Source organism: Equus caballus, chromosome 2, assembly GCF_041296265.1.
Source record: "Equus caballus isolate H_3958 breed thoroughbred chromosome 2, TB-T2T, whole genome shotgun sequence".
Taxonomy (NCBI): domain Eukaryota; kingdom Metazoa; phylum Chordata; class Mammalia; order Perissodactyla; family Equidae; genus Equus; species Equus caballus.
Genome location: NC_091685.1, coordinates 7,988,282 through 8,013,635, shown reverse-complemented (window position 1 = coordinate 8,013,635; position 25,354 = coordinate 7,988,282). Strand labels below are relative to the sequence as shown.

The window sequence follows — 25,354 nt, the reverse complement described above, 5'->3', positions numbered from 1 at the left end:
ATGGTTCCACTTATATGAAATTCTGGGAAAGGCAAAAGTATAAGGATGGAGAATAGGGATGGAAAATAATCAGTGGTTGCCGGCAGTTACTGTTTGACTGCCAAGAGGGAGTATGAGAAAATTTTGGGGGGTGATGGAAGTGTTCTGTAACTTGATTGTGATGGTGATTAAACACTCTTTGTATTTGTCAAATCTTATAGAACTGCACACATACACACATACAAAAGTGAATTTTACTGTATGTGAATTTAAATTTCTTTAAAGTAAAACCTCCTTAGTTTGTATCTCTGAATATTGTTTCTCTGCTACTTCTCTATTCTCGCTTTTGGAACCCCTATTAGTTTTATATTATATGTTCTCAATTTTTCCCATCTCATCATTTCATTATCATATGTTTTTATTTCTTTATGTAATTGAGTGAATTTCTCAGTATTATCTTTCATTTCATTAATTCTTCCTGCCTCTAGGTCTCAGTGTTTAGCATGCCTGTGGTTTTAGCCCTGACTTATTTCTCTGTGTTGCTTTTCTCCTTTTGTCCATAGAGATCTTTATTTTATATTTGAGTATACCTATGTCTTTTTAACTTTTTTTAAAACTTGGGTTTTATCTACTTTGCTTTTATTATTTATCACTATCTGATATTTCCTTATGCCACCATCCCAGTGATTCTCAACTGGGGCAATTTTGCCCCCCAGAATACATTTGGTAATGCCTGGAGGCATCTTTGGTACAATACACAGGACAGTCCCCCTCAACAAATTATCTGGTGCAAAAGATCAATAGTATTGAGATTGAGAAACCCTGCACTAAGTAATTAAAGAATACTGCATTTTTTTTATATATCATCACAACTTATTTAATTGACTTCCTAATGTGGGGCATTTAGAGGTGTATTTTTTTTTTTTTTTTGCATTATAGGTATCGCTTTGATAAATAGCCTTGTATAATTTTTTTGGTACTATTAATTAATCCCAAATGTAGGCATTTCTGAACCCAAAGAAAACTAAGTTTTGAGAGGCACCATCTTGGAAGCTGCAAATTACTTAGGGAACAGCACAAGTATGGAAACAACTTTATCATGTCATATCCTCAGCAGAACTTTTATGTTCACACATTTAGATCTTCTATTAGTTTTATCCTTTTAAACTGATTTTTTCCAAATTATATACTCCTAAGTTGTGTTAAGGCCCTTCGAGTTCTTTACAGCTTTCTGTGAAAGCTTTCCACAGTTTGCCTGGTGCTTAGGGAGCAGATTTCAGAATCTACCTGACTCTAATTACCTCATGCTTTCTTTATTCTAATTTTCTTTAATACATACAAATATTAAGATGATTGGTAGCAGGGATAAGATAATAGGAAAAAACAGAGGACTAGCTTCAATTTGCTGCCTAACCTTAATTCAGTTACTTCTCTTATCTGGGCCTTAAGTTTATTATCTGTAAAAAGGAGGAGTTATACCATATAATTCCTATAATATTTTCCAATTATAAATGTATGATATGCTACTATTTTATATTGCTTTTATTTAGCGTTTGGCTATGATCTTTTACTGTTCCTGTGATAAAGTAGAGATAAAATGTTTAAACGTTTCCAAGATCTTAAAAAAACTTCCCATTTTTGTTCTTTATTACCCTCATCTACCTCCTTGTAGTGATTGATAATAGAAACCTTAAAATGAGAAGTGTTTTATGTTGGAGGACTGCAAAGACCAGTACTGTAAAAATAACATAAAAGTTCACAGCTAGATTGGGAAGGGAGAAAACTAGATAAGAAAAAAAGAGGTGACAGCTGTGTAAAACAAAACCTAGGTCTCAAATCCTGGCAGGGTCAGAGAAATGCACCCCAGGCCCTAATCAGCATGAGGCCCTGTGTAATTCTCAAACTCAGGGTCTTGAAATTTATTAGAATTGCACAGGACCAGAATTCAGGCCTCCCAACCTCCTAGTTAATGTCTTAACACTATACTATGTAATATCATTTGAAATACTATGTCATTTAATTTTACCTAGAGAATGAAGAAACATGCATGAAATAATCTTTTATAATTTATTTGTATAGGTGTTTTTAACCACTTAACCTATTTTCTGGCTGCTGGTGCTGTTACTTTGGGAATTGGTTTCTTTGCTTTGGCATCAGCTTTGTGGTTCCTGATTTGCAAACGAAGGTAAGGTTTATTAGAATTTTAACTTTTTTTATTTTAAAAATTCAAAGGTTTTCTTCAAGTGATATTAAACTTAAATAACTATAATCGTGTTGATTCTGTAAGTTGGAGTATGGTTGCAGACCCTTTGACTGGGGAGGGAAAGCTTGACAAGTTTAAAATAGCCTAAAAAGAGAAGTCCTAGAAGTATAATAGTTCAACTAATATAAGAGCAATTTTCTTGCATGAAAATTTTAAGGAATAATGAGATCTATTTTATTGTCTAGAAGACATGGGTTTGAATTACAAAGCTAGAAATTTTTTACTACTAATTTAGAGGTTAAAAACATTGCTGAGAAGGAAAGACTCCATTAGGAGATATTTAATTGCTGACAGAATACTCTGGTATGGTGTAAATGTGGTCTTTTGCCAGAGACAGAAAAAAAATATCCTTGCCACCTCGGTTTCTTTCAACCCTAAAATTTGGTGTTTTTAATTATTTAATAAGTTCAGTATTTGCTTTGTCTGATGTTTAAAAAAAGTGTAAATTGTAACAGGATCTTCCCATACACTCTTCCAGTGTTCCCTATCTGGGACATGAGTACATACTACCTATCTGCTTGTGCAAATCAGAAACTAGAAATTACTCACTTATTCATTCTTTCAACAAATATTTATTGAGTACCTGCCATTGTTCTAGGTACTAAGGATAACAGGAAACTGTGAACAAGTCAGACAAGTTTCCTGTTTTGTACACTTTCAGTGCCACTGGGAGGAGACAGACAATGAACAAATAAAGTGGTCAGGGGGTGTCTCTTCAAGGAGGCAGTATTTAATCTGAGATCTGAGTTAAAAGAAGGAACCAGATGAGTGAAAAGCTTACGGAAGAGCTTTCTAAGCTGAAGGGATAGCAAGTACAGAAACCCCAAATGGGAATGATCTTGGTATTGTTCAGTAAACAGAAAGAAGGTCAGTGTGAATAGACTGTAGTGAAAGAGGGAAATAGTGATGAGATTGAAGAGGGAGATAGGGGCCAGAGCACATAGGAATTTATAGGCTAGAATATGGAGTTTGGATTTTGTTATTTGTGCCATTAGAAGGTTTTAAGCAGGGGAATGACATTATCATCATCGTCATCATCATAGCTAATACGGAGGGCTTACTGCATACTAGGCACTGTTCTAAGTGCTTTATGTGTTATCCCATTTGGACTTTGGAACAGCCGCATGGGTAGCAGTAATATTATCCCCATTTTAAAGATTCTATAATGTCACCTTTAGATGATTTACATTTTTACAACACTTTTTAAAATTTGAGACATAATTTACATATAATAAAGTATGTCGATTTTAAATGTATGATGATGAATTTCAACAAATATATTCCCATGTAGCCATAACCCCAGTCAAGATACAGAACTTTTCCATCACCCTGTAAAGTTCCCTCATGCTCCTGTCCAGGCATCGCTCCCCACCTCCCACCCAGAGGCAATTATTATTCCGATTTTTATCACCACAGATTAATTTTGCCTATTCTTGAGCTTCATATAAATGGAATTATATGGACTTTTTATGTATGCTTTTTTCACTTATAATATTTTTGAGATTCATTTATGCTGTTCCATTTATCTGTAGTTCATTGTTGTTATTGATGAGTAGTATTCTATTGTATGATTATATCTCAGTTTGTTTATCCATTCTTCTATTAATGGACATTTGGGTCATTTCCAGTTTTTAGCTCCTAGGAATAAGTCTGCTGTGAACATTCTTGTATAAATCTTTTTGTACATGTGCTTTCACTTCTCTTGGGTAAACACCTAGGAGTGGAATTGCTGGATTATATCATTAACTTTATAAGAAACTGCTGAACAGTTTCCAAAGTGAGTGTACACTCCCACCAGCAGTGTATGAGAGTCATGATTCGTGTTTTTAAAAGAATTTTTTGCTTCTCTGTGAAGTCTGAATGTTAATGGAGCAAGAGTGAAAGCAGAGAGACAATTTAGGAGACTATTGCATAGTCCAGGTCAGAGAGGACAGTGTCTTGGACTAATATGGAAGTAGAGGAGATGAAAAGAAGGGCTTGGATTTGAGATATGTTTTGCAGGTAAAGTTAGCAGGGCTAGTTGTTGGCTTGGATGAGGAAAGGAAAGATAAGTGAGATGGCAGAATTAATGTTAACACCTATGTTAATGCTAACGCCTTTTGTTAAAACATGAGCAACTGAGTAGTTGATCATGCCATTTACTGATGGGGAGATAATTAAAGAGGGGAGCAAGTTGACAGAGTGGTGATAAACTAGGAGTTGTATTTTGGTTGTAAGTTTGAAAGCCTGTTAGATATCCAAGTGGAAATGTCGAATAGACACTTGGATATGCATGTATGAACTTCAGGAGAGAAGTCAGGGCTGAAGGTTTAGGTTATCAATGTATAGAGGGTATCTAAAGTCATAGAACTGGATGACATTAACCAGGGAACGATTGTTGAAAGAGAAGGGAAGAGCCCAGGTCTGTGCCCTTCAGCTCAGAAGTCTAGCAAAAGAGTAGGAAGAATCAACAACATCTGAGAAGGAAAAGTATAAAGGTGTAGCATCAAGGAAGTCAAAATTAGAAAATGTTTCAAGATCAGTTATGTTGAAGGTGCTTAAGAAGTTGAGAAAGATAAGGATAAAGAAATAATTTTTAGATTTGGGAACATAGAAGTTACTGGTGACCTTGAAACCTTTTGGGAGAATGAAAGGTTCAGAAGCTTACCTTTGAGTAAAACACAAGAGGTGAGAAAATTGAGACAAGTATAGACATCTCTTTCAAGAAGTCTGTTTTTGTGAAGCAGAGTTGAGAAATGGGGCAGCAGCCGGGGAAGAATGTCAGGTCAAGGAAGGGTTTCTTTTTTCCTCTCTTTCTTTCTAAAGATAGAAGACATGCTTGATATCTCCCTTTCTCTTTCCCACCCCCACTGAATTTGAACCATCACCAAGTTCTATTTATTTTACCTTATAAATCACTCGAATCATCCATTTCTCTCCATTACCACTGCCATCACCTTATCCAAGTTATCATTACCCTCCACACAGACCACTGCAGTAGAACTTATAACTGACCCTCTACCTTCACTATGGTCCTCATTTAATCTCCTCTCCACACCTCCCACACGTTTTCCAAATGCAAATCCGATCAAGTCACTCCACCCATCCACCATCCCGACTATATTATAAAGGACTTTCCATTGCTTTTAGGAAAAAGGCAAAACAACATGACTTTTAAGGCCCTATGTTGTCTGCCTATGTGTACTCTCCAATTTCCTCTCCCACTTTCCCCCTTGCTTCTGCTACACTGTCCTAACCTGGCCACTAGGTCTTTGTTCTTGATATTCTATCTGACTAGAATATTCTTACTCCTTCATCTCCCTCCTCCACCACACTCTACCTAATAGCTACTACTATTTCTTCAGATGTCCAATTCAATCATTCTTCCTCAGAATAGCATTCCCTGACCTCTTAACTAGGTTAATATATATACATTTGTTTTATACTCACACAGTACCAGGCAGCTTTCCTTGATAACACTTTCCATGGTTGTAATTTTTCATTTTCTTGTGATTATTTTATTAATGTCTGTCTTCTTTACTAGTATTTGCACTCCATGAGAGCAATGATAGTTCCATAAGGATAGTGACTGTGCTTTTTCTCCCCTGCAACTATATACAACTCCCAGCATAATGCCTGGCACATAGTAAATACTCAATAAATATTTGTTAAGCAAATTGAATTCACTGAATGAATGAGTCCTAACTGTTAATACCTCATTAAGTAACATAACATGATCTCTTGAATAAATTTGGAAATTTTATAGTACCTTTGAAAGAAGAAATGGCAATCAGCATTATTTTTTAAATCGTTAAGTTTAGAATGACTGTTAGAAGCTACCTTCCCTTTTATTTAACTATCTATCTTTGGTCAGCTGGGGTTTTACTTGCTGCTTCGTTATTTTTAACCCTCTTTCAAAATTGTTTGTGGTCACATGGATGAAGATCACAGGTTCTCTTCCCTTGTAACTCGTTAGTTCAATTCAGTTTCCCTCCATTTACTTTTGCCAGAGATATTATTAAATGTAAAATTGACCAATGAGTTTCATTTCATTTAATTTCCTTTGCTATTAAAGCCAAATTTATGAAAAGACTGATTTATATTAAAAGTTGATTGATTATCTCACAACCAGAAAAAAGGATATCAAAAACGTGTGGTCAGTCTTCAAACTGGAAATACTAACCCTGCATGAAAGTAGCTTAATTTACATTCTATAAATAAAATAGGTGTAATGAAATCAATAACATACGAGAAGGGAATATATGAATTGACTTGTGCTTTTAAAAATAAATATGTAGTAGTATATTTATGCTTATTTTTAAACTTTTATAACTATTGGGAACAGAATAATTTTCATTGGTTTATAATATAATTCCTGTTTAATAATATTGTCTGTAAAATATGTTTCAGAGAAATATTTCAAAATTCCCAATTTAAAGCAACTGATGAGAGATGCAGGCAACGACCGTCAAAGGCGAAGAGTAAATGTCAGTCTCAGTGTGTTTTCATTTCTCGAAATTTTCATACTGGAAGATTCCAATCCCAGGTAGAGTGTAATAATTTATAGCAATATTTTCAAGTAATTTCTTCTGACACCATGTCCTTAGGATTGTTATCTTTAAATTTGAAAGACAAGGTATCCACTGTTATTTATCAATTTGAGGGATAATAACATGGAGCTAAATTTAAACTACCCAAAGAGCTTATATTATAGAAAACTGAAAAACTAAATGAAAATATCTCCTTCTTTCTACAGTTGCTTCTCTATATCTCTAGCCTGAGAAGCTGCATTCCCCATATTGGAATTGTTATAGGGATTAAAATAAACGTCACAAGAAAAACAAAGCCAAATTGCCAGGCCTATCAGAGGAAAGAGATTTGGAGATAAGAAGATACTCAGATAATCAAATAACCTATCCAAACCAACTAATTAAAATTAAATACAATTTAACAAGGATTTAGTAAGGCTTCATTATATTCCAAGCTTGGGGCACCCGCTATTGAGGATAGTAAGATACGAACCCTAAACTCGCGGTACCAGAATAGTACAAGTGGGAAAGGTAGACACATAGTCAACTTCAATTGCATGATGTCAAAACAGGGTTATATGGAAAAAGTAAAACAAAGGAGGGACCAGTGGAAATTTAAAACTATGATATAGCTAAACAAATACTTCAGTGGTCCTACAGCATTAACAGATAAATAGATGGGATGTCAAAGTTTCATTTATACATCTTGAACATTGAACTCAAGTTGAATCCAGTGTTCACTTGTTTAACAAACATTTTTTGAGTGCCTTAACTATGGCAACACTAGCTTGGCACTGAGGCTACACAAATAAGTTATGAGTCCAGACCTAGATGAGCCCAAAGTTACTAGTGAAGAAAAACCTATAAATGAAAAATTACAACATAATGTGATAGGAGCCACAAAAGTGAAGAAATGCAGACAAGTGAGCATAAATTGAGGAAAGCTTCACAGAGAAGACATTTTTAGCTGTGTTTTGAGAAATGAATAGAAGTTTGCCAGGAGGATGGAGGACAAAGGACGTTCTATGTTCAAAGGCTTGCAGCTGTAAAAGGAACTAATATGTTCAGTAGGAGTGTTATAATGTTTGGCACTTAGGGTTCATAGAAGGAGTGGTGGACAAAGATCCTGGTGATGAGATCATGAGGGGCCTCCTTTGCAGCCTGAGGATTGTGGATTTTACCCCACAGGCTTTACATGTGCACGGGAGGCATTCAGGGATTATGGTCAAGAGCGTGGACGGCAGAGCCAGATCACACAGGTTAGAGTCCTGGCTCTACCCTTACTAGCTGTGTAATCTCGGGCAAGTTCCATAGCTTCTCTGTGTCTGTTTGCTCAACTGCAAAATGAGGATGATTTCATCACCATTGAATTGTTACCCAGAGTAAATGAATTAGTGCGTAAAAAGCACTCAGAATAGTGCCTGGCCACATAGTGAGCACCATACAAGTATGCTTCTATGATTACTGGAGGGTTTTAGGCAGTCAGGTTTAATGATCAAATTAGTTCTAAAGATTATTAGCTCCAACTTTCAAATGAAGGATAATTTGAAATAGAGATTGCATTGCAGAGAAAAAAATGGTTTCTATGTATGCATTTAATATTAACCGAATTTACTGAGTACCCTTCACTATGCTAGGCATTTTGTTGGGTACTATTGATATAACGATGTCTTCATATCTTATGGCAGATACACACAAATAGACAATTACAAAAATGTCATGAGTGCTGTGGTGCAAGAAGTACATATATAGAAGTACTAAATTTTAGTTAAGTTGTTTATTATTCACTCAACAAATATGTAGCAAGTGCTTACGTGCCAGGCCCTGTTCTAAGCAAGTGGAAATTTGGTAATGAACAAGTGAATCAAGAGTCCCCTGCTCTCATGAGATTTATAGTCTAGTGGGAGAGAGAAATAATTTATAAGTAAACACAAAATATTACTCAGGACTCTTGATAGTCAGTGATAGGAACCTAATTCAGAAGAAAAGATAGCATAAAACATAGTATGAAACCATAGTATAAAAAGAATAAGGTAGTGCTGACCTCAGCCACAATCAATTTCAGTACAAAAGAATTCTTTTTCATATTATCCCTCTTTTTCTCATCTCAATTTCTGCCTCTTCCTCTCCTACTACAGACAGGCAGGCAAGAGGATGAAAATTATAACAATTTTATGGTTTAATATAATATGGAACTAGAGCTTGGTTTCTATAAAAGCTGTTATTGTGAAATACACCGTATATACAAAATAATACACACGTATAGTTTAAGGAATAATAAATTGAATTTTTTATACCTACCACCCAGAATAAGAAATAGAATATTACCAGTACCTTTGAGGTGTCCTGAGTCTTCATCTGTCTCTTACACTCTGCACCCCGATCCTTCACTGAAGGACCCAAACTATCCTGTAATTGCACATTTCCTTGCTTTTCTTTATGGTTTTACCACAAATGACATAGATCCTTAAACAATGTATTATTAAATTTATATGTTTTTGAACTTCATGTCTAATATCTTCTTCCCTTTTCGTACAATTTTACATTTCTGAGTTTCATCCAGGTTGGTGCATGTACCCATAGTCCATTATTTTTATTGTTATATGGGATTCCACTGTATGAATATATTACATTTTATGTTATGGACATTTGGGTTGTTTTCAGTTGTTTTTATTTAAGGAAATTTCTATTCGGAATATACCTAACAGTGGAATTGCTGATTCATGGAGTGTGTGCATTTAATATTATTAGATAATTTCAAATTGTTTCCCAAAGAGGCTGTATCAATATACATTCCCCCAAGGCATGCATTAAGTGCTAGAATTCCTCAATACCTTCAACAAATATTGATATTTTTAGGCTCCTAAATTTTTGACAATTCGAAGGATGCAGTAGTGGTATCTCATGGTAGATTTTTCTTAATAGACTATTTATTCAAGCAGTTTTAGGTTCACAGCAAAACTGAGTTGAAAATACAGAGTTCTCATATACCTCTTACCCCCACATGTGTGCAGCCTCTCCCACTATCAACATCCTGCACCAGAGTGGTACATTTGTTACCATTGATGAACCTACATTGACACACCATCACCCAAAGTCCATAGTTTACATTGGGATTCACTCTTGGTGTCATACAGTCTACTGGTTTGGCAAATAGAGAGAAAGAAAGAGAACAGAGAGAGGGGAGGGTGAAATAGAGAGAGAGATAGAAAGAGAGAGAGAGAAAGAGAGAGAGATGTATCTACCATTTTAGTATCATACAGAATAGTTTCACTACCCTAAAAATCTTGTTCTCTGCCTGTTCATCCCTCTCTCCCCCACCCCCAACCTCTGGCAGCTAATGATTGTTTTATTGTTTCCGTAGTTCTGCGTTTTCTAGAATGTCATATATTTGGAATCATGCAGTATGTAGCTTTTTCACAATTGGCTTCTTTCACCTAGTAATATGCATTTTAAATTCTCCCTATATTTTCAAGGCTTGACTGCGCTCTTCTTTTTAGCACTGAATACTGTTTCATTGTATATCTCAATGTATTTATCCATTCACTTACTGAAGGACATCTTGGTTGCTTCCAAGTTTGGGCATTTATGAAGAAAGGTGCTACAAACATCCACATGCAGGTGTTTGTGTGGACGTATGTTTTCAGTTCATTTGGGTAAATACCTAACAGCATGATCACTGGATCAAATAGTGAGAGGTGTTTGGTTTTGTAAGAAACTGCCAAACTGTTCGCCCAGGTGCCTGTACCATTTTGCGTTCCCACCAGCCGTGAGTGAGAGCTCCTGTTGCTCCACATCCTCACCAGCATTTGGTGTTGTCAGTGTTTTGGTTTTCATCAATATGTTAGGTGTGTAGTGGTATTATGTTGTTTTAATTTACATTTCCCTAATGACATACGATGTTGAACATCTTTTCATGTGTTTACTTGCCATCTGTATTATCTTCTTTGGTGAGGTGTCTGTCTGTATCTTGTGTGCATTTTTTAATTTGGGTTGTTTGTTTTCTTATTGTTGAGTTTTAAGAGTTCTTTGTATATATTTAATAACAGTCTTTTATCACGTATGTCTTTTGCAAACATTTTCACTCAGCTTGTCTTCTCATTCTCTTGATATCTCACTACAGTTTTAATTTGTATTTTCCTGCTAAAAAATGAGATCATTGTCTTTTCTAAAGTTCATCAGCCATTATGGTTTTCTCTTATGTAAAATATTTGTTCAAAGCTTTTACCTCTTTTTCTATTAGTGTATCTTTTTATTATAAAACTTTAAAAGAGTTGTTTGTTCCGAATACCTAATTCTTTGTCAGTTATGTTAATTTTAATATCTTCATCCATTTTGTGGAATTTCTTTTCACTATTTCTATGATGTGTTCTGATGAACAAAAAATTCTTTAATTTTTCATGACCCACCAGTAATGTGTAAGAGGACCACGTTTTCCATCTCCTCACCATCATTTGGTGTGATCAGCATTTTTTATTTTATCCATTCTAAAATATGTGTAGTGATTTTAATTTGCATTTCTTTAATGGATAGTGATGTTGAATAGCTTTTTATATTTTTATTTGCCATCCATATATCTTCTTTGGTGAAGTGTCCAAGTATTTTGTGCATTTTCTACTTGGATTATTTTCTTACTGTTGAATTTAGAGAGTTCTTTGTATATTCTGGATATGAGTCTTTTTTTGTCAGATATATCATTTACAAGTATTTTCTCTCATTTGGTGACGTATTTTCATTCTCTTAACCGAGAATTTTGCAAAGCATAAGTTTTTAATTTCAATAAATTCCAATTTATCTATTTTTTCATTTTGGATTGTGCTTTTAGCATCTTGTCCAAGAACTCTTAGCATAAATCTAGGTCATAAGGATTCACTTCTATGTCCTCTTCTAAAAGTTTTACAGTTTTAGGATTGTTTTGTTTTATATATAACAGCTTTATTGGGAGTTAGTTCACACAGCATACAATTTGTCTATTTGAAGTGTATAATTCAGTGGTTTTTAGATGTTCACAGAATTGTATAACCATCTTCACAATCAATTTAGAACATTTTTATCACCTCAAAAAGAAATACCATATCCTTAGCAATCACCACCCCTCCATATTCCCCCAACCCTCCTAGGCCTAGACAACCACTGATCTATAGATTTGCCTATTCCGGAAATTTCTTATAAATAGAAGCATACAATATATGGTCTTTTGTATCTGGCTTGTTTCATTTAGCCTAATGTTTTCAAGGTTCACCCATGTTTTTGCATATATCAGTATTCGTTCTTTTTCATGGCTGAATAATATTCCATTGAATGGATTGATCACATTTTGTGTATCCATTTATCTATTGGAGGATATTTGGGTTGTTTCCACATTTTGATTTTTATGAATAATGCTGCTATGAACATTTGTGTACAAGTTTTTGTGTGGACATATGTTTTCATTTCTCTTGGGTATATACCTAGGAATGGAAATGCTGGGTCATATGGTAACTCTATGTTTGACTTTTGAAGAACTGCCAGACTATTTTCCAAAGTGCCTGCACCATCTTATATCCCTACAGGCAGTGTATGAAGGTTCCAATTTTTCACACTTTTGTTAACACTTGTTATCTTTCTTTTTTCTTGTATTTACCCTAGTGGACATCAAGTGGTATCTCATTGTGATTTTGATTGGCATTTCAAAGACTAATGATGTTGAGAATCATTTCATGTGCTTATTGGATATTTATATATCTTCTTTGGAGAAAGGTCTATACAGAGCCTTTGTCCATTTGGTTTTAAGACTTCTTTATATATTCCAGACACAAGTCCCATATCACACATATGATGTGTAAAAATTTTCTCCCCTCTCATAGGTTGTCTTCTCACTTTCTTACAGTGGTGTCTGAAGAACCAAAGTTTTTAATTTTCATGAGTTCATTTATCCATTTTTTTCTTTTGTTGCTTGCGCTTTTGGTGTCATATCTAAAACCATTCCCTAATCTAAGATTGTAAAGATTTATGCCTATGTTTTCTTCTAAGAGTTTTAGCTCTTGTATTTAAGTGTTTGATCCATTTTGAGTTAGTTTTTGTACACCGTGTGAGGTATTGGTCCAACTTCATTCATTTGCGTGTAGATATCTAGTTGTCCCAATACCATTTGTTGAAAAGATTATTCTTTTCTCGTTGAATTGTCTTGGCACTCTTGTCGAAAATCAATTGACTGTAAATGTGAGTATTTATTTCTGGAATCTCAGTTCGATTCCATTGATCTGTATATCTACCCTTATACCAGTACCACTCTGTCTTAATTACTGTGGCTTTGTAGTAAATTTTATCAGAAAGTGTTCCAACTTTGTTCTTCTTTTTCAAGATTGTTTTGCCTATTATAGTTTTACATTTTATATTTCTATCTTTCATCTATTTTTAGTTAATTTTTGTGTAGGGTGTGAAGTTTAGATCCCAGTTGATTTTTTGGGCTGCTAATGTCTAATTGTTCCAGCACTATTGACTGAAAAGGCAATCCTTCTTCCATTGGATTACTTTTGCAATTTTTAAAAATTATTCTTTTATTGAGATCATAATAGTTTATAACATTGTAAAATTTCAGTTGTACTTTATCATTAGTCAGTCAACACATATGTGTGCCCATTACCTCCTATGGCCCCCCACCCACCCTCTGGTAAATACTAATCTGTTCTCTTTGTCCACGTGTTAGTTCATCTTCCACATATGAGTATAATCATGCGGTGTTTGTCTTTCTCTTTCTGGCTTATTTTGCTTAACATAATACCCTCAAGGTCCATCCATGTTGTTGCAAATGGGATGATTTTGTCTTTTTTTATGGCTGAGCAGTATTCCATTGTATATATATATATACCACATCTTCTTTACCCATTCATCAGTCAATGGGCACTTGGGTTGCTTCCAAGTCTTGGCTATTGTGAATAATGCTGCAGTGGACATAGGGGTGCATAAGTCTCTTTGAATTGTTGATTTCAAGTTCTTTGGGTAAGTACCCAGTAGTGGGATAGCTGGGTCATATGGTATTTCTATTTTGAATTTTTTGAGAAATCTCCACACTGTTTTCCATAGTGGCTGCACCAGTTTGCATTCCCACCAGCAGTGGATGAGGGTTCCCTTTTCTCAACAACTTCTACAACATTTGTTATTTTTTGTCTTGGTCATTATAACCATTCTAATGGGTGTAAGATGATATCTCATTGTAGTTTTGATTTGCATTTCCCTAATGATTAGTGACGTTGAACATCTTTTCATGTACCTGTTGGCCATCTGTACATCTTCTTTGGAAAAATGTCTGTTCGTATCCTCTGCTCATTTTTTTTTTTTTAAAGATTTTATTTTATTTTATTTTTTCCTTTTTCTCCCCAAAGCCCCCCGGTACATAGTTGTATATTCTTTGTTGTGGGTCCTTCTAGTTGTGGCATGTGGGACACTGCCTCAGCGTGGTCTGATGAGCAGTGTCATGTCCGTGCCCAGGATTCGAACCAACGAAACACTGGGCCGCATGCAGCAGAGCGCGTGAACTTAACAGCTCGGCCAGGGGGCCAGCCCCATCCTCTGCTCATTTTTTGATTAAGTTGTTTGGATTTTTTTTTGGTGAGTTGTGTGAGGTCTTTATATATTATGGAGATTAACCCATTGTCAGATATATGATTTGCAAATATTTTCTCCCAGTTGGTGTGTTGTCCTTTTGTTTTGTTCCTGGTTTCCTTTGCCTTGCAGAGCTCTTTAGTCTGATGAAGTCATATTTGTTAATTTTTTTCTTTTGTTTCCCTTGCCCAAGTAGAGATGGTATTCGAATAGATGTTTCTAAGGCTGACGTCAAAGAGCATACCGTCTATATGTTCTTCTAGGAGCTTTACAGTTTCATCTCTTACCCTCAAGTCTTTGATCCATTTTGAGTTAATTTTTGTGTATGGAAAAATATAATTGTCTACTTTCATTCTTTTTCTATACAGGAAGTCAACAAGGAAATAGTGGAACTAATTGAAAAACTAGACCAGATGGAGTTAATAGATATATCTAGAACACTCCATCCCAAATCAGCAGAATACACATTCTCCTCAAGTGCACATAGAATATTCTCAAAGATAGACCATATGTTGGGGAACAAGGCAAGCCTCAACATATTTAAGATGACTGAAATCATATTTAGTAATTTTTTGAAGAGACACAGCACCATTTATTGAAGAGACTTTCCTTTTGCCATGGTATGTTGTTGGCTCCTTTGTGGAAGATTAGCCGTCCGTAGATGTGTGGTTTTATTTCTGGGCTTTCACTTCTGTTTCATTGATCTGTGCACCTGTTTTTGTACCAGTACCATGCTGTTTTGATTACCATAGCTTTGTAGTATATTTTGAAGTGCGGGATTCTGATGCCTTCAGCTTTGTTCTTTTTTCTCAATATTGCTTTAGCTATTTGGGGTCTTTTGTTGCCCCATATGAATTTTAGCATTCTTTATTCTATTTCCGTGAAGAATATCATTGGGATTCTGATTGGGATTGCATTTAATCTGTAGATTTCTTTAGGTAGTATGAACATTTTACCTATGTTTATTCTTCTAATCCATGTGCATAGAATATCATTCCATTTCTTTGTGTAATCATCGATTTCTTTCAATAACGTTTTATAGTTTTCATTGTATAGGTCTTTCACCTCTTTGGTTAAATTTATTCCAAGATATTTTATTCTTTTTGTTGCAGTTGTAAATGGGATTGTATTCTTGAGTTCTCTTTCTGTTAGTTCATTATTAGTGTAAGAAATGCAACTGATTTTTGTAAGTTGATTTTGTACCCTGCATCTTTGCTATAGCTGTTGATTATTTCTAATAGTTTTCCAATGAATTCTTTAGGGTTTTCTATATATAAGAATATGTCATCTGCAAACAGCGAGTGTTTCAGTTCTTCACTACCTATTTGGATTCCTTTTATTTCTTTTTCTTGCCTAATTGCTCTGACCAAAACCTCCAGTACTTTGTTGAATAAGAATGGGGAGAGTGGGCACCCTTGTCTTGTTCCTGTTCTCAGAGGGATGACTTTCAGTTTTTGCCCATTGAGTATGATGTTGGCTGTGGGTTTGTCATGTATGGCCTTATTACGTTGAGATACTTTCTTTCTGTACCCATTTTACTGAGAGTTTTTATCATAAATGGAGGTTGGATCTTGTCAAATGCTTTCTCTGCATCTATTGAGATGATCATATGGTTTTTATTCCTCATTGTGTTAATGTGGTGTACCACAGTGATTGATTTGCAGATGTTTTATCATCCCTGCATCCCTGGTATAAGTCCCACTTGATCATGGTGTATTACCCTTTTAATGTATTGCTGTATTCAGTTTGCCAATATTTTGTTGAGGGTTTTGCGTTTTGTTCATCAGTGATATTGGCCTGTAACTTTCCTTCTTTGTGTTTTCCCTGTCTAGCTTTAGGATCATGGTGATGTTGCTCTCGTGAAATGTGTTAGGAAGTCTTCTGCAAATTTTTAGAGTAGTTTGAGAGGGATAGGTATTAAATCCTCTTTGAATGTTTGGTAGAATTTTTCTTGTTGTGGACTTTTATTTTTGGGAAGGTTTTTGATTATGGTTCCAATCTCTTTACTTGTGATTGGTCTATTCAGATTATCTATTTCTTCTTCATTCAGTTTTGGGAGTTTGTAAGAGTCTAAGAATTTATCTATTTCTTCTAGATTGTCCAATTTGTTGGCATATAGTTTTTCATAGTATTCTCTTATAATCCTTTGTATTTCTGTGGTATCTGTTGTAATTTCTCCTCTTTCATTTCTAATTTTATCTATTTGAGTTTATTTTCTTTTTTTCTTAGTGAATCTGGCTAAGGGTTTGTCAATTTTGTTTATCTTCTCGAAGCACCAGCTCTTAGTTTCATTGATCCTTTCTACTGCTCTTTGGTTTCTATTTCATTTATTTCTGCTCTAATTTTTATTATTTCCCTCCTTCTACTGACTTTGGGCTTTGTTTGTTCTTCTTTTTCTAGTTTTGTTAGGTGTTGCTTAAGATTACTTATTTAGATTTTTCTTGTTTATTCAAGTGGGCCTGTATTGCTATGAATTTCCCTCTTAGGACCACTTTTGCTGCATCCCGTGTGAGTTGGTATGGTGTATTTTCATTTTCATTTGTCTCCAAATAGTTTTTGATTTCTTCTTTAATTTCTACATTGATCCATTGGTTGTTCAGTAGCATGTTGTTTAGTCTCCACATCTTTCTCACTTTCCCAGCTTTTTTCTTGTAGTTTAATTATGATTGTAAAAGCATTATGGTCAGAAAAGGTGCTTGATATGATTTCAATCGTCTTAAATATGTTGAGGCCTTGTTTCCCAACATATGGTCTATCTTTGAGAATATTCTATGTGCACTTGAGGAGAATGTGTATTCTGCTGATTTGGGATGGAGTGTTCTAGATATATCCATTAACTCCATCTGGTCTAGTTTTTCAATTAGGTCCACTATTTCCTTGTTGACTTCCTGTATAGATGATCTATCCCTTGACTTAAGTGGGGTATTGAGGTCCCCTACTATTATTGAGTTGCTGTTAATTTCTCCTTTTAGGTCTGTTAATAGATGCTTTATGTACTTTGGGGCTCCTGTGTTAGGTGCATATATATTTATAATTGTTATGTCCTCCTGGTGGAGCGTCTCTTTGATCATTATATACTGCCCTCTTTGTCTCTCATTGCCTTTTTTATCTTGAAGTATGCTTTGTCTGATATAAGTATGGCAACATCTGCTTTCTTTTGTTTGCCATTAGCTGGAGTATCATCTTCCATCCCTTCACTCTGAGTCCGTGTTTGTATTTAGAGCTGAGATGTGTTTCCTGGAGGCAGCACATTGTGGGGTCTTGTTTTTTAATCTATCCAGCCACTTCATGTCTTTTGATTGGAGAATTCAATCCATTTACATTTAGAGTGATTATTGATATATGAGGGCTTAAGACTGCTATTGTATCACTAGTTTTCTGGTTATTCTGTATTTCCCTTGTTTCTCATCATGTGTATTTCCAACTGCCAGTTCAGTTTGATGTTTCTCTATGATGGTTTTCTCAGTTTTCTCTTTGTTTATCATTTGTCTGTTTGTTCTGATTTTTTGTTTAGTGGTTACCGTGAAGTTTGTATAAAAGATCTTGTAGATGAGATAGTCCATTTTCTGATAGCCTCTTATCTTAGTCTAAGCAGGTTCCATCCCTTTCCTCTTCCCCATCTAAGTTATTGTTGTCACAACTTATTCCATTTTGTGTTGTGAGTTTGTGATTAAAATAGTGATTATAGTTATTTTTCATGCTTTCTTTCCCTTTACCTTTAATGTTATAACTAAGTATTTGCTAACCTGTTCTGATAGAGAGCTGCAATTTTCTGATTTTTGTCTATCTATTTATCTCCTTGCTCAAGGCTTTGTAAATCCTTTCTTTTTTTCAGGTGTGAGGGTCTTCTTGATCATTTCTTTGGTTGGGGGGGGTGGTCTTGTGGTGATGAACTCCCTCAACTTTTGTTTATCTGGGAAAGTTTTATTTCTCCATCATTTCTGAAGTATAGTTCCACTGGATAGAGTATTCTTTGCTGATAATTTTTGTCTTTAAGAAATTTGAATATATCATTCCACTCTCTCCTAGCCTGTAAGTTTTCTGCCAAGAAATTCACTGGAAACCTGGTAGGAGTTCCTTTGTAGCTTATTTCCTTCTGCCTTGCTGCCCTTATTTTTTCCTTCTCATTGTTTTTTGCCAGTTTTACTACTATATGCCTTGGAGAAGGTATTTTTACATTGATGTAATTAGGAGTTCTATTAACTTTACATGTAATTCCAGCTCTTTCCCCAGGTTTGGGAAGTTCTAAGTTATTATTTCTTTGAACAAGCTCTCTGCTCCTTCTCCCTCCCTTCTCCCTCTAGAATCCCTGTAATCCTTATGTCGCATTTCCTAACTGAGTAGGATATTTCTCAGAGAATTTCTTCATTTCTTTTTAGTCTTAGTTCTCTCTCCTCCATCTGAAATATTTCTATATTTCTGTCCTCTAAATTAATGATTTGTCTACCATAATATCAGCTGTATAATTTAAGGATTCTAGATTTTCCTTTATCTCATTCATTTTATATGTTTTAGAAATTTGTGTTTTTCAATGAATTTGTCTTTTTTATCTAAGTTGTTGAATTTATTGGCATAAGGTTTTTATAATATCCTCTTATTATCCTTCTAATATCTATAGAATCTTTACAGATGGCACTCTTTTTTTTTCTTTGAGGAAGATTAGCCCTGAGCTAACATCTGCTGCCAATCCTCCTCTTTTTGCTGAGGAAGACTGACCCTGAGCTAACATCCAAGCCCATCTTCCTCTACTTTATATGTGGGATGCCTGCCACAGCATGGTTTAACAGGAGTGCATAGGTCCATGCCTGGGATCTGAACTGGTGAACCCCAGGCTGCCAAAGCAGAACATGCTAACTTAACTGCTGTGCCACCAGGCCAGCCCCTAGAGATGTCACTCTTTTTATTCCTGATTATATTTCTCTTTTCCTAAATCAGTCTTCCTAGGAGTTTTCAATTTTATTATTCTTAGACCTTTCTTCTTGTACAATATAAACATTTAATATTCAAATTTCCTTCTAAGCACTGCTTTTGCCTCATCCTTCAAATTTTTGTTTTGTTTTTATCATTATTCCATTCAAAATATTTTAAAATTTCCTTTCTTCGTCTTTCATGAATTGACATTTTTGAAGAATACACACCAGTTATGTTATAGATCATAGACTGTTCCTGGTTTTGGCTTTTCTTGTGATCAGATTCACCTTATCACATCTGAAGGCACACAGTGTTCATCTGCTCTTCATTAGTGATTTTAGTTGATCACTGATCAAGATGATGTCTATTTTTCCTCACTGTATTATTCCTATTTTTACCCTGGCAATTAATAAACAATTTGTGTGGTGACACTTTGAAACAATGTAAATATCCTTCTCTTCATCAAACTCTACTTACCAGCTATATAAATTTTTCTTGCATGAGCCAATCTTTACAAAACCGTAGCAAAATGATGATTTTTCAATTCCGCCACTCCTATCCATATTAGTCATTTGGCTTTCTGCTGTAAGGAAGGAGCTCCCTTCTTCCTTATTTTATTTATTTTTTTATCAGTATAAACTCACGGATTTCTATTTTATTCAGCAGATTATAACCCATTACTCTCATTACTTTGATGCTCAAAGTTTCCCAAATTTTACCAGTGGGCACCCCTTCAAGATTATTTCTCTGTCTTTTTGATATGTCCCCATCAATTTTTGAGTCATTACTTACTTCTGATACTATAACATCATTTTTAATGGTTGAAAGAATATTCGTTGTATTAATATCTATATAGCATCATACATTTAACTATTTCTTTACTCTTAGAATTTTAAATTGCAGGTTTTAAAAATGCTAAACAATGTGTGATGAACATTCTGGTAAACTCAAAATTATGTACTTGATAATAAATTTCTAGAAGTGATTTGTCAAATTGCCCTCCAGAAAAATTCTACCTATTTATATGTAGCAATACATAAGAATACCTATTTTGTCATTCTCTTATTTGGGGTAGAATTTTAATCAATCTAGGGCCTTACTCTGTCATTCCCAGACCAGTAATATCAGCATTACTTGGGAGCCTGTTAGAAATGCAGAATCTTAGACCCCACCCCAAACTACTAAGTCACAATCTGCATTTTAACAAGCTCCACAGGTAATACGTAGGCACATTAAATTCTGAGAGGCAGTGTTCTAATATAATTTATATGGGAGTCACAAATTGAATTGGTTCTAAATCCAGGCAATTCAGTCAGGAGCTTATACTTGCATTTATATTATTAAAAGGTGAAAGTGACAAAGAAATAAAGTTGGTTATAAAAAAAGTGCCTATGTGTTACCCGATGTATATGAATATATCATATATGTATATATACCCTATATATATGTATATCCTAAGTTAGCCTTTTGGGGGACAGGGCAATGCAGATCAGCACAGAATACTAACATTGTTCCCCCAGAACACAACACGAGACAATGTTATTATCTCTCCAGCCTCATCTTCATCTACTCCATCCCAACACCCTATGTACTAGCCCATTGTTTGTCTAGTGATCTAAGGGAAACCTGAATCAGAATCACTTGCAGAGTGTGTTACAATGCATACTCCCAACCCCCACTCTCAGAGACTCTGTTTTGGTTGGGTCTGATATTATGTCCAAGAATCAGCATTTTATCCAGCACACCAGGTGATTCTGATGCTCTGAAGTTTGAGAACTACTACACCACCCACTTCCTAGAACGCATCTGGAATGTATTGTTTAAACAAATGTTTTATTTGCTTCAAAAGAATAGTTGCATTTTTATAAAAGCCTTCAGCCAGAATTCACTTTTTATTGTTGTTGGTTAATGAAATAAATAAGTCTAGGAATTCTGATCGCTTTTTTAGCCCTTTCTAGTTCTAACCAAGTGCCTCTAAGTTAGTGAGGATGGAGAGAAACAATCCTGTTGAACTCTATTTCACACTTTCATTCCCTATCCTGGAGACTACCTTCTTGAATTAGTTCACATTCTTTTCAGATGATACCTCAACAATTTTCTGTCAATATTGTTTGGTGAAATAGATTCATATCATAGAAAAAACCATGATTCCATCAAAATGTTATTATGATGTTAAAATATTACTATATGTCAAAAATATTCTTAAAATTATATAAAAACTATTCAGTTTTTAAAATACAAATAACATTTTTTTATGTAGGAGGAGCAAAGAAGAAAAGAAACAGCACCCATAAAAGGTACTTTTTCTCAACAATTTATTAGAAGAAATTGTCATTAACTTATAGCAATTCACATCTTAAAGAATCAAGAGGCTATCCTAAATGTTATCTAAATTTTTTTAAAACCATGAAAATTCAAGGAAAATATTAATTTATTAGTGTATGAATGGGCATATATTCTTTAGAAAACAAAACTTGCAATGTCATATCTTAAATTGTGAAATTTTAATTCTTGTCCCTTATTTATACCCAAAGGTGTCACAGTCCCTGCCATATAGTAATGCCGGAGGGTCAAAAGACATAAGTGTTTTGTAAGCCTTTAGATACTGCGTATTATGTCTTATATCTTGAAACTTTACCCTCCTACATAATTTTAGAAATGCTGAATATAAAATGTAATAAGATATTTAAAACAGCTTTAAAAATTAGTGTTATACATTAATATCAAAAGTTAATATGTAAAATATTATAAAAGATATTTTAGGGCATTGTATAAAGGTGATATTTTCTAGTACTAACTGTGCAGCATAAATAAGGGAAAAAGTATGAAACTTAGAGTAACAAAAATCTAGACTGAAGTCTATTTTGCATCTGATTTGCAATGAGTCATTTCCTCAAGTCTCAGTTTTCTCTTTTGTGAAATGGTGTTAATAACTACCTTGAAGAATTATTGAGAGGATGAATGAGATATGGAAGTATACCAAACTGCTTTGTAAATTGTAGGGCACTATAGGAATGTTAGTTGTTACTTTTATTGGTGTAAAGCCAACCCATAGGCCCTTCCCACTGTGAACCAAACATTTTGTAATCTGCCTACTTAAGGAGGCAGGTATTTTTTAAATTTGTTTTTTAAATGAGGCACTATGTAGCTATAAATGGTTAAGAAACTATCCGCCTTTTCTGATTTTAAGAGACATTCCAGAACTGAGATTTCTAGCCTGTTTAGAATCTTCTCCTGTTAATATAGTTTGATTTTATTTAGAATAGGCTTTTCTGCTCTTGATTATCATGAAAATATTTCTAATTCCCAGTTACATATTTAGCATTGTACAGATGATGATAGCAACTCAGAATTTTCACTACAGCATCATCCTGTCCATCAAAGCCCTAAAAAGAGTCTGAATTTTAAAAAGAAACATTGTCCTTATAATTAAGATTTGTCTCATGAATATGTAATATTCATAGTAAATCTGGTTTTCTTTTACAGCAATTAAAGGTCACTCTAAAGATGGATTCTGCCTTACAACCAAAAAGGTCACTCGTGACCCCTCAGAGTCCAGCTTGGCAACAAATCGCAGCAGTGTTACCTTAGGCTTATCAGCATTACCATCTGATTCTCACTACAGCCAAAGCATAGAAGCAGCTGATGACTGGTTTTCTGATGATTCTCTAGCAAGAAAGAGCTCGCCAATGCCTCTTCTCAGGGAACCTCTAATGGAAAAAGTATTTTCATACCTGTCAACCATTTCATTAGAAGACTGTCCTGAAAATGTACTGAATATGGCGCTTTATGATAATCAAAAAGATGACAGCATTAAGGAAGTATTTTCACAAGGAAATGCAGAGGTTGAAATACAAAACCTTCAGCATAATATTGAATGACTTTTCTTTTGAAACTTTGTATACACTAAAATCATGTAAAGTTAAAACTGAATTACCAGCTTCCGAGTCTCTTAACATGTCCATGCTAATATTCCTTTTCCTGTTCTTTACCGTGGAGTGGTCCTACTTGCCTTGCCTGTTCTTATTTCTAGAAAGAAAATTACAGGAAGAACTAGAGTGATATGAACATTAAGCTTAACTCCTTGTATCTCATCAAAGGACATAATATATAATACAAGTGATTTCAACATACAGGAGAAATACTTTAAGAAATCTTCAGCACATTTTTGAATAAAATATTCACAGCATTTCCTTATGCTTTTGACATTTTCAATTTTATTTCAATGTGAGTCAGGCTGGACAGAATACTTCCATCAGCTTTTCTGGGTTTTAAATACATAAATCACCTACCATTCAAATCTTGTTATGTCATGATTTGGGTAAGCAATATAATTTTGCTCCTCCAGGAGAAACTGGAACACTGTGATGAACCCAGAAAAGAATTTTTCTTTGCCCTCTTCTATGTCTGTTTTGCAGAATGGCCCCCCAACTCTTAGCCCTCTGTGATAAAAATGTGAGCAGCTGTGTTCATAGGTACCTGACTCAAGCTAGGTGAATCAGAGCTCCTCTCTAATCTGAGAGACCCTTGATCAAATTTCTATTCATGGTTCTGAGGGATTTTTGACATTCACCATATAATTAATCCTTTTTTTCCCTTTCTCCTAAACACTCTCCATGTAATTAGTCCCTTTTTTCTTTCTCTTGGGAAAAACAATTAATTAACAAAGTATAATATTACCTTTTGTGCTTAAATTACTCATACCACGACCTGTACTTATCTTCCCAAGAAGTAAATCATGTCTATTACAATAAATGGAAAGAAACTTGTCTCAAATGAGATAGTAGCATTACCCAGGCCTATCATTTCTGTCCCAGAGGAAATATTAAAAAGGATTAGAACACCTCTCTCTTTTCAAGCACCTGGTCATTTCTACCGGTTGGCCTGTGAGAACATCTTATGGGTTGTGAGAACATCTCTCTGTATCCACTCCTAAATCTAAATAAGCTACTTCAGCTCAAGGTCTGTAAGGAGCAGTAAAAAAAATTTTAATTGGTCTCTGTCTCTTGCTGTTTACCAACTTCTGTCTTACTGCCTATCCCAGAGAAGAAAGTTGTCTCTAATTTTGTTCAGATCCTAAAACTTCCCTAGGAATTTGGGGTTGGAGATGGAGAGTCTAGCTTTGGTCTTACTAGTCTCTGGAAAAGAGGAAACATAAATTGGGGAGCTGTGGGGCTGTGGGATGCCATGTCCCACCTTGTGGTTTGGAAAGAAAAAACAGTAAATCTGCAATGAGAGAGCAGTGGAGCATTTGCAAACTGAAAAGTAGAGATGAGAGATCGGAAAAATGTCATTCCTGACTTTCTAACAGTGCTCCATTCCCTTGCTCCAGCCCTGCATGAAGGCCACCCCTGGCTTGGTAAGGCACCTTTGTATCCTCGTTGTAAATTCCCCTTTATGCTTAAGTTAGCAAGGTTTGATTTCTATTACTGGCCACCATCCCTGAGGCCTGTTTGTAACTGTTGTTGGCTTTAGTAAGGTACCTTTGTAATTTTATAATGAATTATCCTTTTTGTATAAATTAGAAAGAGTTTCGTTTCAGTTACTACAACCAAAGCATCCTGACCAAATTCTTGTTATGAATGAGAAATAAAAGAGATCTGTGCTTACAAGGAAATTGTTATAATATAATGATATAATAAATTGAATTTATTTCTTCAAAACCTAACACATTTACTTGTTCATTAATATGTTACTCTATATCATTGGTGTATACATTGTTCTCTTTGAAAAGCCTAATGAGCAGTACATATGAAATTACACTAGTGTAAAATAACCTTACTTTTAAGAACTACGAAGGATCTCACCATCCATGCCAGCTGACAAGTTAGCCTGCAACAATTTCATGTCTCTTGGGTCAGTGACAAAGAACAGTTTAGTATTCATAGCATTAGCAGTACCCAAAATATCATGATTTTTGCATCATTTCATGAGCCCCAGTTCCCACAGGGCAGTGCAAAGAGGCCCAAATAATGCCTGCACAGTGGATTTCATAGCAGGAAAGGAAAGGAACTTGATTTTAGGGAACCAAGTTTTTTATAATGGGCAGTAAGCACACTCTTTGCACCATAAGAAGGTGCACTGTATCTCTCAAGGCTGTTTTCTATAT

General features: G+C 34.9%; 1 protein-coding gene across 4 annotated transcripts in view; it reads left to right on the top strand.

Moving 5' to 3' along the window:
• The window catches only part of C2H1orf185 (chromosome 2 C1orf185 homolog), a 31,007-nt gene extending 6,092 nt beyond the window's left edge, over positions 1-24,915 (top strand). For 3 of the 4 annotated variants that reach the window (XM_023630153.2, XM_023630150.2, XM_023630159.2), the window contains exons 2-5: positions 2,059-2,164; positions 6,632-6,767; positions 21,506-21,542; positions 22,732-24,915. In XM_023630153.2, coding sequence (XP_023485921.1) covers positions 2,059-2,164; positions 6,632-6,767; positions 21,506-21,542; positions 22,732-23,126 — 674 coding nt within the window. In that variant the 3' untranslated portion in view covers positions 23,127-24,915. The remainder of the gene's footprint in view (positions 1-2,058; positions 2,165-6,631; positions 6,768-21,505; positions 21,543-22,731) is intronic. The other variant, XM_070260013.1, reaches the window with a different exon arrangement.
• The last annotated feature ends 439 nt before the right edge of the window (positions 24,916-25,354 follow it).